This window comes from Trachemys scripta, chromosome 9, assembly GCF_013100865.1.
Source record: "Trachemys scripta elegans isolate TJP31775 chromosome 9, CAS_Tse_1.0, whole genome shotgun sequence".
In the NCBI taxonomy this organism is placed as follows: domain Eukaryota; kingdom Metazoa; phylum Chordata; order Testudines; family Emydidae; genus Trachemys; species Trachemys scripta.
The window spans coordinates 5,119,654-5,139,930 of NC_048306.1; the positions used below are offsets into that span (position 1 = coordinate 5,119,654).

Below are 20,277 nucleotides of genomic sequence, written 5' to 3' on the forward strand. Positions count from 1 at the left end.
TGGTGATCTGGTCACCCTACCCCCGGCAGACCGGGCTGGTTTGTTTACCTGCCGCGTCCGCAGGTTTGGCTGATTGCGGCTCCCACTGGCCGCGGTTCGCTGCTCCAGGCCAATGGGAGCTGCTGGAAGTGGCGCAGGCCGAGGGATGTACTGGCCGCCGCTTCCAGCAGCTCCCATGACCTGGAGCAGCGAACCGCAGCCACTAGGAGCCGTGATCGGCCGAACCTGCGGATGCGGCAGGTAAACAAACCGGCCCAGCCCGCCAGTGGCTTTCCCTGCACAGGCGGCGGAACAAGTTTGGGAACCACTGCTCCATGGAAACTGCTTTTCCTGGCATATGTGTTGATGTTTTTATTCAAAGATATGAAAATAAAATTTAGGTTAATTAAAAAAATTGATGTTTATCTTGGGAGCTTTGAAACAAAAGTAACTCAAATGCCTCTCAAGCTGTCTATTTTTACAATCACTTACAAACTATCTTTGGACCACTATCATCATAGCTCTGCCAAAAGAAAATTCGTGAAAGATGGAAGATGAGGTCACTAACTACACATTGGATGTTCTTTGTATACCAGCCAGAGATTACTGAAAGTTTATATTAATAGCTGTAGTATTCTTATATGACAGTCTGTTAACTGATCTCTATCTCTCCTCAGAGCTTTACTTTGATTTTACTACCATTGCAGTGTATATGACAGTAAAGATATATTTGCTCCTAGAATATTGATTTCCAAAAAGCTTTTAGACTGCATATCCTTCCCATTGTAGGGTAAAAAGTTTGTTTTGCAACTGCAGCAATCAACAGTTACCAATCTGTATGGATTTGTTCAATTATGTTTTTATTTAGAAAAAAAGTTAAAATAAGTTGTATAAATACTTCAATTTTGTAGTCCTAAGCCAAAATCCATATAACAAAAAAGTCTACATAATATGCTTTCTATAATGCACATAAAAAGAAAGTTTTCTATTCATATTCTTTTGCAAATAAACATACTTGCAACTCAAAAAGTCTCCTGATCACCTTCTGAAAATCACTAGATGATTTGATCAGTTTAGGGCAACTGCACCTGTATTTCCCCCACCATGGTCCAGCAAGGATACCCACTTTTAGACTTCTGGCTCCCAGCTGTCACCTCTCTTGGGTGGAGAGGTATGTCTCTCTCCTTTCTGATTTGGGGGAAGGGGGGGAGAAAGGGGGCTGCACACTCCCAATAATAGATGAGGAGGTGTCAATTCCAGGAGAGGCAAAGCTGCTTTTGTAATGAGCCAGCCACTCCCAGTTCCTATTCAAGCCCAAATTAATGGTGTTAAATTTCAAATGAATTTTAGTTCTGCTGAATTGACACCTCCTCATCTATTATTGGGAGTGGACTACATCCACCCTGATCGAATTGGCCATGTCAACACTGGTTCTCCACTTGTGAGGTAACTCCCTTCTCTTCATGTGTCATTATATAATGCCTACATTTGTAACTTTCACTCCATGCATCTGAAGAAGTGAGGTTTTCTACTCATGAAAGCTTATGCCCAAATAAATCTGTTAGTCTTTAAACTGCCACCGGACTCCTTGTTGTTTTTGTGGATACAGACTAACATGGCTACCTCCGGATACTTGATACCAGATATACCGATGACCTAATCAGGATGTATTGACATTTTCTGCATAAATGTGACAGCATACACAAAACACATTTCCATATTAAGAGTATAAATGAAGACTGATCAAATAATATGACACTGTCTTTCTTACCTTGGTGAGCACTGAGATGGCCTCTGCTATCCTTCGAAATGAACATCAGGCAGGTGTGAATGAGAGACATGTGAAGGCCAGTCTTGCTTTTGATGGGACTCTCTGGCATCCTTTGAGCTAAACCAGCTGCACAAGTCTATTGCCCAACAGCGCATGCTTCTATTGCATGACTGGAGAGATTAATGCTGAAGAAATCGCTAACAGGGCAGTGTGCTGCTGCTATCATTCAGAAAAACTTTGCAATTTGTGCTGCCAAAGTGCACAGTGGACAAGATAAACAGTTAGCATCAAGGCACAACAGCAATGACAGCAGCACAATGGCATCTCAAGAACACGAAGATATCACCACTAGGCATGCCTGAGGGGAGCATATGTGACAGCACAGCCAGGGCAAGATGATGGTCCACAAAGGATTACGACATAAATTGCAGCAATGGGGCCTGAGTGGCAAAGGAAAAGGAATGTGCTGAGATGCCCTGTGGCAGGGCAGACTCTGGGGAGTTGACCCCCCGCAGAACAACGAGGGCCAGAGGAGCAGGACACAGTGTGGGGAGGGACCTCCAGTGTGAGAGAAAGGGTTTGCCTGCCCTGAGCAGCAGGTACAAGGGCCCCTTTCCCAAAGTTGAATGGAGCAGGACGCCAGGTCAGTGGTTCCCACATCCTTTACGAAGGCAACCCCCCAGCTGCACTTTGCCTTGTTTTGCGTCTCACCATTACCCATTCACACCCTCTGCCCTGCTCCCACCCGACAGGGGAGCGAAGGGGCTGGACAGCTCATCCCCCCCTTTGCCCCACAGCGGCAGCCTGTCCCCCAGGGCTGGGCCCGGCTCCCTGCTCCAGGCCTCACTGCCCAGGACAGGTCACCGTGCTGCTGGGGTTTGGCCTGGCCTGGCCGCCCTCCTGACCCAAGCAGCAGCACCTCCTGCCCTGGGTCACGCCTGGGGCAGGTGGCTGGGAAAGGGGCGCTGCTGGGATGCGAGGTGGGCTCCCCCATGGAAATACATGTTGGCCTAGGCCAGGAACCAGACCCGACCATCCCGCCCTGAACTGGTCTGGGACCCATCTAGAACCTTCCCAGGCCCCGCCCTTGAGGAAACCCGGCACTAGCCACGCCCCAGGCGGGAAAAGAAGCTACGGCCTGCTGGCTCCCAAGTAGGGGCCCATCGCTCTCTCCGTGCCTCCCATTGGCCCGCAGCTGACCACGTGCTGGCCCAGCCCTTGCCCGTTGAGCACGTCCATTCCTTCCACCCGTACCCACCTACACTCTCTCAGAATGGTTCCTCCCATCCCTTCTCTTCCGGGTGCAGAGAGGTCACTTCCGCTCTTGCGCATTGAGACCCGGGCCGGGCGGCAAATAAACGGGACGCGGTGGGTAGCGGCTGCCTCCCTGAGGGGAGGCAGGGGCTAGTTGCTCGCGCGGCGGCGGAGCTGCGGGGGGGAGGCGGCTCCTCAGGGGCGCCGAGCCGAGGCCTGTGTCCCGGGCCCGCGGAGGCGGCGCCGAGCCCCGCGTGCACGATGAGCGGCGGCGGCTCGGACGGGAACGAGGAGTTCTACCAGCAGCTGCGGCTCCAGCAGCTGTACGAGGCCCGCCGCAGCGGCGAGGGCGAGCCCGACCCCTTCACCTACGTGGACCCGGCGGACGGGACGGCCTACGAGTGGGACCGAGACAAGAAGGCCTGGTTCCCTAAGGTAAGGCGGGCCGGGGGGCGGCGGCTCGCACGGGCCAGGGCCTCCCGAGGAGTGGGGCGGGGAGCGGCGCCCGGGCTGGGGGCGAGAGGGCAGCCGCCGCTTCAGGTGCCCCCGGTTCCCCCTGGGTTCCTGAGCCTTTCCCGGCGGCTAACGCCGTCCAGGAGCGGGGCCCAGGGCCGCACGCAGCGCCGAGCCCCGGGGCAGGCGCACCAGAGCCCCAGAGGGGCTGATGGCTTTGCAGCACCAGAAAGCATTGGCCGTCTTTAGCTGCTGTATCTTCTTGCAAACTCGTGTCTAATTTACAGTCTTCCCTCGCCCCAGGTATCTCAGCATCTCTGTGTCCCGGCTTTCTCTTCCCGCGGTGCTGCCTTGTATGACATTCAGGGGGCTTTGGTATCTGGGTGATAACTAATGGGGGGGGGGGGGGGGTAGGGCTGCGGCAAAAGGCTCTGGTAGTTCTTAGGGTTTCATTGAAGTCTGCCTTTGCAGATGATTTTTGTCTCGGTATCAATCTGCAGCAATGTTTTTACACGTTTCAGAAATTCCTGGAGTAAAACATTTTTATTATATACTGTGGGATTAGACTTCCCACAGAGGGGTGGGAAGATAGCATTAAGAGCTAATTAAATACAGGAGTTGTTAATCCCTGGGCAAGCCAGTTATGAGAACAGGAGTACTTGTGGCACCTTAGAGACTAACAAATCTCAGGTGCCACAAGTACTCCTGTTCTTTTTGCGGATACAGACTAACACGGCTGCTACTCTGACACCAGTTATGAGAGTGGCTCAGGTGACTGGCTGAATTCACACTCGATCAGAATTTCTGCTGCTGTACAGATGCAGACATTAGGGATAGGGAATTGTATGGTGGGTCAGTAATTTGCAAGCCACTTCCCACCCTTTCATAGAGCCCTGCATATGGGGTTTTCTCCTTAGCCATGATGTAACCATAGGTCCATGTCTGGAGTCTGGTATGCTTTCCCTTTTTTTGTGTGCGTAGATCATACCTAATCATTTTAAGTTTTTTGATTTCTTAAGAGATAAGTATATTTTCCAGTATTCTTTTGCCTATGGTTTGTGCTTCTCCTAAATGAACCTGATGACTAGATGTGCACTGAAATAATGATCTCTTAATCCTGTTCTGGTGGAACAAACTTTGAGGGCCATCGGTCAGCAATTGTGTGAGAATTTGCACTTAATTGTACTGGGGAGAGAGGATTTAGGTTTTTAATGCTTTGATTGGAACCTTTCACAGTTATGAAAATTCACTCTTAAAGAGTACAGTCGCTGCTATTCTGTTCATGGCTGGTATGATAATAAAGTTGTTCGCTTAATATTCCAGAAGATCAGTCCCAGCAACAGTTGTTTTCCCTTTATCTTCCTGGTTTGGAATAATATGTCTCAGCTGGCCTTGGGTAAATGGAATATCAGATATACTAATATTCCACTGAGGTTTTTTTTTTATTAATAACCCCTGTAACAAAAATTGTTTTGCACTAGCAACCAGTCCAGTTTCAAGAAGTAAAACAAAGTTGGTAATGTATTCGGAAATAATTTTAAATTCATTTAGTTGGAACATTTTTCTTCACACTCAAATCTAAAAAGATCATGCTGCTGCAGGACAAATAGAGGTATTGATTCATTGATTTATTATTAAGTTATTTGATAAAACTCTTAACTGTTCACTGAAAATTTCAAAACAATTTAATAAAACCCTTTAAGATCAAATTCAGCACCCATGAAAGTAATGAACTGTTGAGATTGGCTGGAGCCAAATATAGTGCAGATTACTGTAATATGGGAGGGGTAGAAGTGGGTTTTTTGCCCATGAAAGCGTATTCCCAAATAAATCTGTTAGTCTTTATGAACGAGGAGTGCGGTGGCACATTAATGTAAGATTCTTCAAAGGTCAATGCATCCCTCCTAAATTAGGCCTGGGCCTTTTTAGATAGACAGACTTTTCATTTATGAGAGGGGTAGCCGTGTTAGTCTGAATCTGTAAAAAGCAACAGAGGGTCCTGTGGCACCGTTAAGACTAACAGAAGTATTGGGAGCATAAGCTTTCATGGGTAAGAACCTCACTTCTTCAGATGCAAGAAGAACCTCACTTCTTGCATCTGAAGACATGAGGTTCTTACCCACGAAAGCTTATGCTCCCAATACTTCTGTTAGTCTTAAAGGTGCCACAGGGACCCTCTGTTGCTTTTTACAGACTTTTCATTGTGTAACCAGTCTCTTACACTTGTGATATACTAGTGATTTCTAAACACTGGAATTTAGTGTTATGTGATTCTGCAGTAATCTGGCAAATTACTAAACTCCAGAAAACTTTATATTAATTCTGTGTTGGAGAAAGATGACTGTCATTGACAATTCTGCATCTCTTTCTTTGCCATGGGCATGTCCTTGTTAAGCTAAGAGTTTTCCAAACAAAACATTTATGTTGATACCCAAATAATCTATATAAAAGTTCAAGGAGGCTGTAGTGATTTAATTAGTTACCAGTTATCATGCAAGTATGGAGTTACTCAGAATCCCTACTATCTCACTCTTGTATTTTCGAACACAGATGAAACTCCTAGCATATGGGTTAGTTCAGGAAAACCTAATCTTTTCTTACAAAGCTGAGTTCTCGTCTTTGAAAAGGTTGTCTGAAAACTTGACCATATTGACAGTGGAAAAGTTGGTTTAAACAATGAGAGGTTGTAACCTATTTGTGACACTAAAATGTCAAACTAAACTTCAGCTAGTATATTTTCTTGTCCTGTTACAACTATACAGTACTGAAAATGGTTTGTAAAAACCTTAGTACTAAAACTTCTCTAGCAACAAATAAGCTATTGTAAGTTTTGCATCTAATCTAATATAGCAAATTTTTGCATTAAAGACAGATTTAGACACTGCTTAGACACTCACTCTCCACAGGGAGGTTTGGTTGGGAGGGAAACCGCTAACATTCAGGTAATAGTCTGAGCCAAAGATTATGATCTTTGACTTAATCGTGTATTAGTGCATAGTGTAAATCTTAGTATAGGCAATATCTATTAACACCAATCAATCTTCTTTGAAAATTTTTCTTCAAGAAGACAGGGGCCCACAAGTGTTAGTCAATTTAATAGTCAGTGTTTTGGTTCTTGGCTGCCTGTCAATGTCATTTCTCCTTGCTCATGGTTGAGAGCAATTGAGTTCTGTTCTTAGTATTACATTATGGGTTTCTTTCTGCCTCAGACAAATCTAACTCAGTAAGTGAAAGTATTAAAAGTTTTACCTTGGAAGAGGGGACACTAATGAAAAGTGTTTAAATTCGTCTGCAATATAGAAAAAAGTTACTGAATAGCGTGTGCAGACTTCTCAGTATGGCTTTACTAATATCTGGCATTTGTAAATTTTCAACTGCAGTGTCCATTTGAGCCTTTATATTTTCCTCTGTAAGTGAAGACATCTGGATTATTGTTTTAGTAGTTATCTTCAGAAATTCACCACCAGTAAACTTGTAATTGTGCCCTGGGGTTTATCTTTGAACTCTATTATAGATTAATATTTAACATTTCTTTTCTAGGTGACTGAAGACTTCCTGGCAACGTATCATGCTAACTATGGCTTCCCTACAGATAGTTTAGACAGTTCCTCTGCTTCAAAGACTGAAAGTAAGCCAGCTGTGGATTCTAGGACAGCAGGAGCACAGCAGTCAACAAATAAAAAAGCACCCCAACAAACAGATTCTAAACAAAAAGGAGAAAAAAGAAAACTTGACGCAGGTAAGGGTCTCCATTTTGCATAAGCCGGAAAATATACAATATTTAAGAAAAAATGAGCAAATGTAATTGTGCATTAGTATTATGCACAGAAGAGATGCTCAGGCATCTGTTCTGAAAATTCTTGAAACACTTCTGAAATTGCATAGCACTTATTAGGTTCTAAAAACCTATATTTCTTATGTGAAATATAATCAAGTTACTAATAGTGTTCTGAGCTCTCTAGGTTAAGTGGACGCTTCTTGGAAATTTAGTTAGTGAAACTGATAAATGAGAACTTAGTGTTTAAAATCCTGTTCTATTTCTAGGGGTTTAGCACAACTTTTACAATTATGATTCTGTTTTTAGGATGGTTTCATGTTGAAGAAGACAAAAACACAAATGTGTATGTGACGGGTAAGTCATCATTTTTTTTTTTTTTAATATAGTGCCAAAGGTGTGTTAGGCAATTTATATAAATAAGTCTGCTCCAGAACACTTAATAGTGTGGATCACATTTTAGGGCATTGTCTCATTGACTCCCTAGTCTCGCCTTCATAATTGCACGGCCTACTTATGCTCACATTTATGATTATATAACAGCTCTGTGACAACTACAGCAGTTGCTGAGATGGAAAAGTAGTACTAGGAAAGCGTTGAATAAATTTACCTGTTTAAACACAATTTAGCTGGCTGAAACGGGGAGAGAGCTCAGTGTGGCCAGCCAGTACTCCAAGAACCACCAGCAAGTGCTCTATAGATTGCAGTGGTACATGGACACAACTCATGAATCATTCATCTAGACCAGTAGTTCTCAACCGGGAGTCCCTAGGGGGCTGTGAGCAAGTTTCAGGGGGTCTGCCAATTAGGGCCAGCATTAGACTCACTGGAAGCCCCAGCAGAAAGCCAAAGTCCCACTGCATGGGGCTGAAGCCTGGGGCTGAAGCCAAAACCTGAGCAATGCGGGCCCCTGTGGCATGGGGCCCCAGGCAATTGCCCTGTTTGCTGCTCCCTAACACTGGCCCTGGCTTTTATATGCAGAAAAAGTTATTGTGGCACAGCTGGGTTGTGGAGTTTTTATAGCATGTTGGGGGTGGGGGGCCCCAGAAAGAAAAAGATTGAGAACCCCTGGTCTAGACTAGGACAAGATACAGTAAATGGAGGCAAAAAACAGAATGAATAGGGGAAGGGAAGACAATTTTGCAGCAATATAATGTAGTTTCACAAATGTTATATCTTTTGCATCTTCTCATGCTTGTTCTTAGCCCAAAGATGAATTTGTTTGAAAAGGTAACACAACTGGCTGTTTTTTGTGTTACATGAGCACAAGAAAACATGAACCTGAAGCAGCATATCTTAAAACATGGAACTCTCCTTTCTCTAGGCTTGGCTAACTCAGGAATTTTTCATAATTTAAAAATATTTCAAATGCTGTTTTTCTTCTGCTCAAATAACTCACTTGTTTGAAATTTTAAAAATTTCAAACTTCAGTATATGCAAAGTCTTAAATGAATGCATGTTGTACTAAATTAGCAAAAATGGTAAGAATGACAAGTGTGCTGGCTATGCAGTGTCTAACTTTCTGTCCCAATTAAAGTGTAAATACCTAAATGTGTGCACCGGGAAAAACTGTGCATTAGTTAATATATTTATTTGCACATAGGTTAATGTGTTTGCTAGGTCATTGTTTTGGGATGTTAAGGAAACTTAAGTTCAAAAACACTTAATGCAACACAGACAGAGTTTTCTGATCTGTGGATGTAGTTAATGGTTACATAGAAACATAACATTTCCACAATTCACTTGCTTAAAAAGCAGAAAGATTACCAAACATTCAATTAACAGGAAATAAAACATATGCTCAAAACTAAATTAACTAACAAAAATACATTTATTTTTGTGCATGTAAAATCTCACCCAGAACATTGCACTGACAGGTATTTTTCATTTAATAACTGATTCATTCTTGTTTCCTTTTTAAAATGGGCTTAGTGGTGTTGAAAAAGTGGGTTTGGAATTCACTATATAAATACATTCTAGGTTGATATGGTTGAATTTACTTTTCAGGTTTGCCTCCAGACATTACAAAGGATGAGTTTATACAGGTTATGTCAAAGTGTGGTATCATTATGCGAGATCCTCAGACGGAAGAACATAAAATTAAACTTTATAAAGACAAGCAAGGAAATCTTAAAGGAGATGGCCTCTGTTGTTATCTCAAGGTCAGTGATGTACTCAATGTAATGACTTTTTTTTTGGTTGGCTCTGCTTCATGACAAAGTAGTTCTTTATTGTCAAATATGAAAGGCTGCAACTTTTCTCCGACATGGAGAGCTCTCTAGCTCAAAAGCTTGTCTCTTTCACCAACAGAAGTTGGTCAAATAAAAGATACTACCTCACTCACCTTCTCTCTCTAATATCCTGGGACCAGCATGGCTACAACATTGCATGCAACTTTTCCTGACACTTACCAACCACTGTTGGTTTTTATTAGATGTTGCTGATAGAGCGTTCTGAATGGGCATTTTGATGCCTTAAGATGACCACTGATCATAGTGTTGTTCACAATCTTTACCTTGTTCTCTCACAGTCCATTGTATGCATCTGTTTTCACTCGTTTTACTTGATTGCAAGCTCTTTGGGTTAGGGACCATCTTTTGTTATGTTTGTACAGTGTCTTCCACAGTGGGATACAATTTACTACAAACATTAAATAATTAATACCCGGGGGCAGAATTCAGAAAGGCTGCATCACAACATTATGGCCATAGTATTGTCAAGATAGTTTTTCTGAATTCTGTTAACGATTTGTATTTTCAGAATGCAGGCTGCAAAATACTGACTGAGGTATTTAACTATGAGGATCTTTCCAGTTGCCTTTCAAGGAGGTTTAAGCTCCTGAGTCTGTCACTTTTGGAAGTGGAACTTAGATCCTTTCGAAAATTTTATCTTTATCTTTTTTAATTCTTCCCTATAATTATAGTAGCTCACTGGAACTGTCACTATTGTTCAGTTTTTAGAAACGATTGGAATGAAGAGAAGTGGTGACTTGGTGAACTGCAATTGGGGGGGGTGAGTCTGTTAAGTACACTGGTGAAATATGTGTTTTTTGGGCCAGAGTCAAGCAATACTAAAAGTAGTCCCCTTTTAACATTAATTTTTGTAAACAGGTTCAAGCTTTGTTTGGGCATAGAGGAATTCATTTTTAATTTTTTAATCAAAACCTTCTCATTGATGATGCTTGTTTTAAGGCTTATTATAATTTGATTTATCTTCAAATAGCGAGAATCAGTTGAGCTTGCATTAAGACTTCTGGATGAGGATGAGATTAGAGGCTACAAATTGCATGTTGAAGTAGCAAAGTTTCAACTAAAGGGGGAGTATGATGCAAGCAAAAAGAAGAAGAAATGCAAAGACTACAAGAAGAGGCTGTCTCAACAACAAAAGTTTGTAACTTTTTCAGTAAAATGTTTTTTCTAAATGTCTTAGCTAAAACAGTTTTTCAAAGATTATATGTAGAGTTATTTCATTGGGATGGGGTGAGGAATATAAATTAAATTCTGGCATCTTGAAAGTCCCTTGGATTGTCATGTTTGGTTGGAGTCCACAGAAAACCAAAAACTTCCATTACTTTCTTCTGGATGGGGTGTTAAGCTGAGAGGCAGAAAGTGTTGGTGTGTGTTTTTGTGTTTTTTTTTTTTTTTTTTTAAATGTGATGGAATTTTCCCTTCCGGAGTTATTGAATCTACAGAACCCTGTAGAGTCGCTTTTATCTTGTGATTAACGTTGATCCTATAAGGAGACAGCACTGTTTAGCTTCCTGCATGTTACTGTTAGTTAAATTTAATAATTGCATTACACTTACAAAAATTCTAGAGCAGTTAGCATGAAGTTCCAATTAGTAAATGAACAAGTACACTGCTTTCTATTTTTGCCTGTTTGTACACGGACATCTGCCTTCAGCATTCAAATGTTTTTATTTTAAAAAATTTCTTATGTGGAGGTGAATTACCTTTTTGGGAATCTTTAGATGTATGTTGTACTTTAAAGCTGGTATTCTGTTAACTTTTTTCTTTTAAGTGAGTCCTAGTCTGAACTTGCATCTGAAGAAGTGAGGTTCTTACCCACGAAAGCTTATGCTCCCAGTACTTCTGTTAGTCTCAAAGGTGCCACAGGACCCTCTGTTACTTTTTACAGATTCAGACTAACACGGCTACCCCTCTGATACTAGTCTGAACTGTGACATTAGGTGACTTCAAATACTTTGTCCTAAATTGTTCAAGGTACTTAATAGCCCAATTATGTTTCTCGGCCTCCTTTTCTTATCCCATGCTCCAGTTCCGCTGCAGCCTACAGAATATTTCTGAATGTTCAGTAGGCTACACTGACCGCTGAAGTTAAATTGGGCCTGTCTCTGTATTATGACATTCTTGTGCATGTTTATGGTATTTGAAACTGCTTTGCTAGAGGAACAGTGATTAACTTACTGATCACCTTTCCATTCTGTTTTCTAGAAGATTTAAATAATTCTTTAAAACCAAAGTAGCTATCACAACTGAAATCTGTATGTCAAACTAATGATTTTTTCCAACAAATACTTGTAGAAACTGAAGAAAGGTGCAACCATGTCTCACTATTGCTTCATTTCATTAGACAGTTGGATTGGAGGCCTGAGAAGAAAGATGCAACAGTTCGAAAGCGACATGAGCGTGTTGTTATCATCAGGAACATGTTCCACCCAAAGGACTTTGAGGTAGGAAGAACTAAATAATAGGTGAAGTTGGTAGTGCTGGCAATAGTCAACATTGCTCATTATTTACCATTATAAGACCCTGTTTTCAGTTGCTTATAACATTGGCAAATGTTAACTGTTCAGGCAAAAAGTTTCCATGCCAAGTGTCTGCCTCAGCCTGAATGTTTTTGAAAATTTCAGGTAACATGGTTCATCTACTTCCACGAACAAAGCTAGAGAAAAATATTGCCTTGCCCATGTTTTAAAAACAAACAAACATCTTAGCTACTTCCTTGAGAAGCTCTAATGCCTCCATGGTTTGTAGCAGGGGCTTGAAATTTGGCTGTGTGTATGTCTCTGCTGTCATAGATGCCATTTGCCATCCCCATGGAAATTCACCCAAATAAGGCCAAGTTAAAATATGAAAATTTACACTTCGCACATGCTCAATAGAAACTTGTTGTTTTGGTAGCAAATACTCTGAAGATACCATCTGCGCTGAGCATGCTCCATCCCAAGGCTGGTGGGGCTAAGCAGGACTTGCCCTGCAATTGTTGCTCCTGGTTGCTGGAGGTTATTGTTGCATCAGCTGGTGTCTCTCCCCCCACCCCAGCTCATTGAAGACCAGTACACCGGCCGGGGACACAGGACACCCCGACATCAGCCCCTGCCGCCCTCCCTGGCTCTGCACAGCTGTCTCTCCCCCGCAAGCAGCAGCCTGGGCTCCCAGCCTGCTGCTGTGGGTCCTAGTGCCGGGGACAGCAGGAGTCCACATTCATGTTTTGATTCTGTAATTCCCTCCGATTACTCCCACAGCCTCCTCTCCCCACAGACCAAGGAGATCCACACCCTCCCCTGTATCCAGACACTGTGTTTGCTGCTGGGAGCTGGCCTGCTCAGCTGGACAGTAGCTATGTGAGCTCAGTTTCAGAACTTCCTGGAGTTTTGCAAGGGGAAGGGCACATGCATGTGCAGCTGGATGCAGGGCACCAGAGTTCAAAACAGTGAGCAGAGCAGTCTCAGTGGGCATTGTGGGATACCTCCTGGAGGCCAGTTACGGCAACATAATGAACGCAGTGTCTACACTGATGTTTTGTCAATCTAACTTTGCTGCAAAAAGCTCTGCATCTCTTCTTGAGGTGGTTTTATTTTGAAGAGCATTATAGCGTGTACACTTCCACTGTTTTGTTGACAAAAGCTGCCTTTTTGCTGACAAAACTATCGTGTAGAAAAGGCCTTGGTTCAACACACATTCATGAGAAATAACTTTTGTCCATTTTCTTCACTTTATTTCTTTTCCATAAGCTATGCTATCTGTGAATTTGTGGTATGAAGACACACAAATTTATACACTCTGATAAATTCTCTCAACCTTCAGGCTTGGGCAGGATTAGTGTAATGGTAGTAATTGCTCTGCTAAAACAAATGCTGTAGGAACATTGGCAGATTGGAGAAAGGTGAGAATGTTTTAATTCAGAAATTGTCTCCTGAAATGCCTAAAAAATTTATGGCTATCTCCAGTGAACTCTGAAAAGCTAGAGGTATGTGCTCCAGTTTTCAAAACACATTTTGTCCATTACTATAGTACTTTATATGCCTTTAATGAGGAGCACCATGTATTTAAGACCCGTATTTTAAAAATCTCACTGAACTTGACTAATTCGAGTTTAGGATTCAAAATTAAATTTGTTTGCATGCCAAATTCCAAAACTATCCCTGTGTATCATGGAGAACCCATCCCACAAATACCGTAGTGGTATTCCATTTCCTCCAGTAGTTTGAGGTAAAAAATTAACTAAAACTAAACTGTGGCATTGGACTGAAAGCAGTCTTAACGCTCACTGTTGTAATCTTGACAACAGCATGCAGTTTTTTTGGTTGCCATTGGCAATTGAGTGGGAGGCAGAAGGAAAGTGGGTTTTCCCTTTTCCCCAGTAAAATAAAGAAAATTACACCTGCAAAAAATAAGTTGCCCAAAAGAACACACGCCAATAATGTTGATTTGGCAGCTAGCGTGAATCCCTTGAAATACTGAGGATTTTAAGTTCTAACACGTAATTTCACTTGATTCAGTGGATGAAGGGAAATAAGGAGATTTTAGTGTTTGCAGTTTAGTAATTTTAGGTAGATTCTTATACTCTTAAATCAAAATGGCTTGGTTGAAAAACCATCATGTGAGTTCAAAACTGGCTGAGACCTTGTCTTCACTGCTAGGTGGTGCTTTTTTAGCCTCTCCGTAACTAACATTTGTGGTAAACTAGGTGAGGTCAGTACTATGCCACTGCTTCATGTTGACCTCCCCTAGTTTAACCTTGCAGTAAAACTAAAGTGCATTGTCATCTGAGAACTAATATTTGCAAGTTACCTTGTGATAAAAATCTCACCTTTTTAGCTGTGAAGACAAGGCCTGAAAGACCATACACAAAGGACAGTGATAAACAGCAATGCATCTTGATGGAAAGATCTAATGGAATGCCAAAGGGATTGGTAGCAAATGTAATCTAATTAAACATCTTGATTTGGAAGAGGGAGTAAACAATATTCATGAAACTCAAAAATGATACTAAAGTAGGAGATGTTGCAAATACTAGTAGAAATCACTGAGTGGAGGAAAGAACAGAAAATTAGAAAGTGAGATTTAGTTTGGAAAAAAGCAGTCCAGAATTTGAGAAATAATGTGAAAAGGAATGCTGCAAGTGCACAAATTAGGTCTGAATTTGCCATGTGATCTGTTAAGCACTATAGTTCATAGTGGCTGGAGTAGTTTTGTTTGCACTTGTAGCTGTATTGGTCCCAGGCTATAGGTCTGTGTAAGCTTGAAAGCTTGTCTCTTTCGCCAATAGAAGATATTACCTCACCCCCCTTGTCTTTCTAATAGTTTTGGGCATATTCAGAGACATTGCACCATGCATTAGGAAGGTAATATGTATTCTTCATATTGCTGGGGTTTGGCCACAATAGGATGTGTACGCTGCATTTGGGGATAGTTTGACATGGTCTCTTAAGAATAGGAGGCTGCCTGATAAGAGTGGTTTCTTGAATAATTTCCCTGTTTTCTAGAAATCTATTTTTAAGTAGCTTTAGGTGTTCCAATCAATGGGGCTTTTATTGTATCCTATTTCAATCAAGAACTTTCCCTGATACCAATACTAAATTTGCCTTTATTCCAAGCTATTATCCCATTTCACAATACTAAATCTCACTCATTCCTCAGAGGGTTTCTTTCTTATAGATTTATGCTTCCACCACACATTTAGTCTGAGCTGAGCAGTAACCGAGAGGCAGGACCTGACAATGCTCCTTTTTAAAGCACATAGAGTAGTACAATGGGAATGGAAAAGGACAGTCAGAAGTCCTTGGGATTGAGATGTCATCCCAATTTTAGTAAAAGCAGAGATTTGTAGACTGGCTCTTAAAACCAAAATAATCTCAAAAGTGAGTATGTCTGGTCACATTAAAGCCCTTCAGCTCCTCCCTGGTCACTTTTGTTATTCTCTGAACTTCCCCGGGAGGTGGTGTCTGGAAAAGAATGCAGTATTTGATTCCTAGAGGTAGACTTTTGCTAGTACTGTGAGTGGTTACTTAAACTGTTTCCTATTTGTTTGGAACAAAGCTTCATGCTTATTTCCAGGGCTTTCGAGCAGAGCCCCGGAGCTGGAGCACAGACCAGTAGGTTTTTGCCCGGAGCCGAGCAATTAAAAAATTTGATTGCTCCAAATCCCTGCTTATTTCTTAATATTTTAGATTGTCATTATTTTGCAACATACTATATAAGGAAAAGTACCCAGTGTGTTTCCTGTATAATACATTGCCACTATAAATCCTTTAAACTGTAGGACCTTAGTGTGTGAATTCCAGTCTGCAGCTTACACACATTTAAGGGAATTTTCAGCTTTATTTTTTGTTTAAAAAGCTTATTTTTAAAACAAATCCATATATTTATGTATTTCTTTACAGGAAGATCCTTTAGTACTGAATGAGATTAGGGAAGACCTACGGACAGAATGTGAAAAGTTTGGAGAAGTAAAGAAGGTTCTCTTATTTGATGTAGGTATTTTCCTTTATGTTGCATGGTCATAATTACTGTCACCTTCTCAAATCAAATATACAAGATGTTCATGCTCCTTAAATCATGAATAAGATTTCTGGTTCTTTAAAATTTGTTTTTCATGCAATCTTAATTTCATTTTTCAAATTTTCAGTTCTTGAATTTAATTCAGAATTTCGTCCCATTTTAACAAAGGTGACGTTAAACTGCACATCTGCATATTCCAGCTCCCCCTATGTCTAGATGCAATATTCAGCTTCTCCAACAGATTTGGGGACATATGCATTAGAAGTTGAAAAGCATGCACCCATGAAATTGCAAATAGCGAAATTCAACTTTTTTTTTTTAAACACTGGACTGTGTACAAAAAGATTTGAAGTAGCTTTGTTTAAAACCTAAAGCTGAAAACCCTAATTGTGAAGTACTAAAGATGGTGCTGCTTCAAAATCTGAAAAGAATGGAAGGATACATATTTCAAAAGTATATACGCATGAACAGGCTTGTACATATGTCTGCATATAAAACTGTGCCTGATCTCTTACAAGGGCAGAGTAAAGATCTTTGGAACAAAATTTAATTCCTGTTTAGTGATGTATATCAGAGGGTTTTGTCTTTTTCTTACAGCGACACCCAGATGGTGTGGCCTCTGTTTCGTTTAAAGAACCGGAGGAAGCTGATCTGTGCATACAAGCTCTCCATGGAAGGTGGTTTGGTGGTCGTCAGCTAAGTGCTGAAACATGGGATGGTACAACAGATTATCAGGTAATCCTTAACTGCTTTTTTGTTTTTTGTTTTTTTTTACCAAATTTTAATTTCTAAAAAATCTTTAACGGTGAATCTATTTAATTTTAAAAATAGAGGAAATAAAATTTAAATGAAATCAGGAATTTAAATGTTCTTTTCAAAGAACAAATATTAAGCCTGGCTTACCTGCAGATGCCAGTTATTTGGGGTCCTAGCAGGCCTATTTTTTGTTCTATTAAAAATTGTATTTAATCCAATTTTCAAAGGCCCCGATTATCTTAATTGTACACTGAAAGTAAATTGTTCAGTTATTCATTGCTGTACAAACATTGTTAACTAGCACAATGGGCCATGACTCAAGTGAAACCTCAGTATTAATGTAGTCAGTGTTGATTATACACCTCTACCCTGATATAACACGACCTGATATAACACGAATTTGGATATAAGGCGGTAAAGCAGTGCTCCGGGGAGGTGGGGGGCTGCGCACTCCGGCAGATCAAAACAAGTTCGATATAACGCGGTTTCACCTATAACGCGTTAAGATTTTTTGGCTCCCGAGGACAGCGTTCTATCGGGGTAGAGGTGTAATCAAGTTGCTGTTGCATAGTTTTACCAAGTGTCCACTACTAATTTTTTTTACACTAAGTGAAAGGTTGGATTTCTGTAGTAATTTTAATTCAGGTTTATTTATACACAGGTGGAAGAGACCTCAAGAGAACGAGAGGAAAGGCTCAAGTTGTGGGGGTCGTTTTTAGGAGAGTCTGATGCAGAGAAGCAGAAAATTGCAGCTGCTTCAAATTCTGCAGCTAGTAGCGTGCAACTGCCTGAAGATCAGCCTTCAAAAGATAATGGCACATCTAAAGGTGATGTGAATGATGAAGCTCATAAGAGAGAGGATAATGGTGAAGGCATTAATGAAGATGGCACTCCATCAACAGACAGCAGCCTTGCAGGCAGTGATGATGAAACAGATACATAACATCTCTAATATTTTATGAAAGCATGCTTTTTAGGGTGATGTTTGGATTTCTCTTATCCTGTGCTTCAGGGTGACTACAGACAGTGTTCATGTGTTTATATGCATATTTGATGTCATCAGCTTGTGCTTTGAAATTTTCATTAAAAGCCGTAGTTAATGAAGATCTAAAAAAGTTCATATTAATTGGCTATTGTTCAAGCAAAATATCTCAAGTTGCCAAGAGCACAGCAGAACTGACCAGGCTTCTTATGTCATATATTTGCTTGTCCGTGTTTAAATTATATAAATGTGAAGTGTGTGTGAACTCCAGTGTTTGAACAATTACACAGAATCTAAAAACATTTTAGTAATATACAAAGATATTAAAATCGATTTTAATGTTTGCTTTAGTTTCCCTACACTTTTGGAACTTGGTATCTTCCTATTAAAGTAACTGGCTTGAGCACTTTCGACAGTTTTACAGAACAGTTGTTGCAGTAAGGCCCAATATGCGTTTCCATATTAGGCATTTTCAAATAGCAGATCATGGAGCATGAAATTGTCTGTCTACAAAACTGAAAATTCTTGCCATAGCCTACACGGAGCCACAGATATTTTAAAATCAGAATGTTCAGTATAGAGGGGTCTCATCTCCTTCTTGAATCTTCCATTGATGTAAACCTGTTGTGAATATTTTGAGGAGATTAGCACCTGTAAACACTTCAACACCAGAACACTATGTAAATAAAACTGACCTCTAATCTTCAATTTAAATTCAGATGGTAGAATGAAGTATTTCCATATGCTGAAAGCATGTAAAAATTATACATTGAACATATGGCATTTTGTGGTTCTTTTGCCTTAAATCTAAGAAATGCTTTTTCTCTCTTTGGTAGGATGGGGAGTCAATATGTACCATATTCTTTTTGAGATAGATGCTTTTGGTTTAGTTCACAGCCTGAGGGGCCCCTTCCACCAAAGACTTCATAAAATTTAAAAGATTTTAACCTTTAATCCCAAGGTTGTCATACACTGTATGAATATCGGGGAACATGTTTTTCAAAAATTATCTGCCCTTTTATATTTATATTTTCTTGTTTTACTAGCCATTAAATTGACTTAAACATTTCTGTTCAGTTAGGCAACAATTTTCAAAACAATGCCTAAAGTTAGCCTTCTTAATTAGATGTGTGAAGTAGTCAGAAGTTCAAAAGTGACTTCAGTGGATCAGCTTGGATGCTGAGCATTTTTGAATAACATTACTTTAGGCACCCTGTTTAAAAATGTTGGTCCTAGTTCCTCAGCATATCTGTTAATATTTGGAACTTGCTCTGGATTATTTGTTCATTTGAGGATACCTTTTAAACTTCCAACTGGAATTGTTGATTCTTTTGAAAAAAGTAGATAGTGGGTTGTGAAAGATTATGGGTGTTAGTGCTTATGTTTCCAACTTGAAGCACTCAATTGTGATAGAAGACCTTGGTTGTCTTTAATTTGTACTGTACTTATCTTTGATTTTTTGAATTTGTCTGAACAGCTACACTAGCTAGGTTTTTTTGGTAATCACTGTGTTTATGTAGGTTATGGCAATAAGTTTGTATAAAATAATACTTGCCATTGTGGTTGCATCTTATTTCTTTAATGAGCAACCTAGATAAGAGAATAGTAGTTAAGATTATCAGACTTGTAACCCCTGATTGTATTAAATTGATGGATACTTTAATTATAAACTAGTGTGACAATTTAATTTTAAATAAAACACCCTTTTGGGATTTTTTTTAAAGTTGATTATGCCCTTGAGAGGAAACCTTTAAATTCTGACTATCTCAGTAGATTCTTTTCCCATCTTTGAGCACATCATGAATTATAAACCTTAGCAAAATAAGTGCTTCTGATTTGTTTAGGGATTCTATTTTGGTTAGCATATAATTATGGATAGTATCAAATTCAAATTATCTTTAACCCATATAGTTCTATACAAAATGTTTCTGCTGGTACAGTATGTACTTAACCATTGTCATGATTGCAAAAATGTGAATACTTAAAGCTTCTGTGTGCAACATGCAGTTTAATACCATGGGCACTGTTCTCAGCGCTTCTCTATTCTAGCTCCCAAACTCTAGGCTTTGGACCTGTCATGCTAGCATGCTTTGTTAGGTTTTTAGAGGTCCTAATTAATTATATAAAACATTCTGGGCAGTTCAATTTACCAATTAAAAAAGGGGAATTGAAATTGCTGTAGAGAATGCTTAAGAAATGAATATTTTACAGTACTACAATGCCTTATCAGTTAGTGTCAAATCAAATATAGTTTAGTATTGACTATTTAAAAGTATGCTTAAAAACCCATGTAAAACTAAGGAATTGGTGTATGTACAGTAACTTCCCTCTCAGTTGATTTAAAATTTGATTGGCTTGCCCACTTACTGAAATTAAAATGTCCTTATTTCAGACTGGAAACAAAGCAACAACAAAATCTAAAAAACAAAACAAAACAACTTTACTGTCATTTTGAAATAATTTCTAAGAATATAAAAATTTTCATGACACTGCCTGAAATTCTGAACCATTTGTTTCCGCTTCTAGCAAAACAACGGTCTACAGTGAGACATTAACATTG

The 20,277-nt window shown here is 40.2% G+C and overlaps 1 protein-coding gene and 1 long non-coding RNA gene across 2 annotated transcripts; one reads left to right on the forward strand and one right to left on the reverse strand.

Moving 5' to 3' along the window:
• Positions 1-3,280: 3,280 nt before the first annotated feature.
• Positions 3,281-19,445, forward strand: HTATSF1 (HIV-1 Tat specific factor 1; the record flags this gene model as incomplete). Its single annotated transcript, XM_034781006.1, is given in 9 exon segments — positions 3,281-3,439; positions 6,998-7,196; positions 7,542-7,589; positions 9,240-9,394; positions 10,455-10,618; positions 11,826-11,925; positions 15,862-15,951; positions 16,577-16,714; positions 17,397-19,445. Coding segments are annotated over 9 exon segments (1,335 nt in total), but the record flags the coding sequence as incomplete, so codon positions are not given.
• LOC117882570 lies at positions 11,785-15,951 on the reverse strand. The gene is made up of 3 exons (XR_004647045.1): positions 15,860-15,951; positions 15,462-15,466; positions 11,785-11,918 (listed from the first exon to the last, which is right to left on the reverse strand). It is a non-coding gene; the product is annotated as an uncharacterized LOC117882570 (long non-coding RNA).
• Positions 19,446-20,277: the final 832 nt, after the last annotated feature.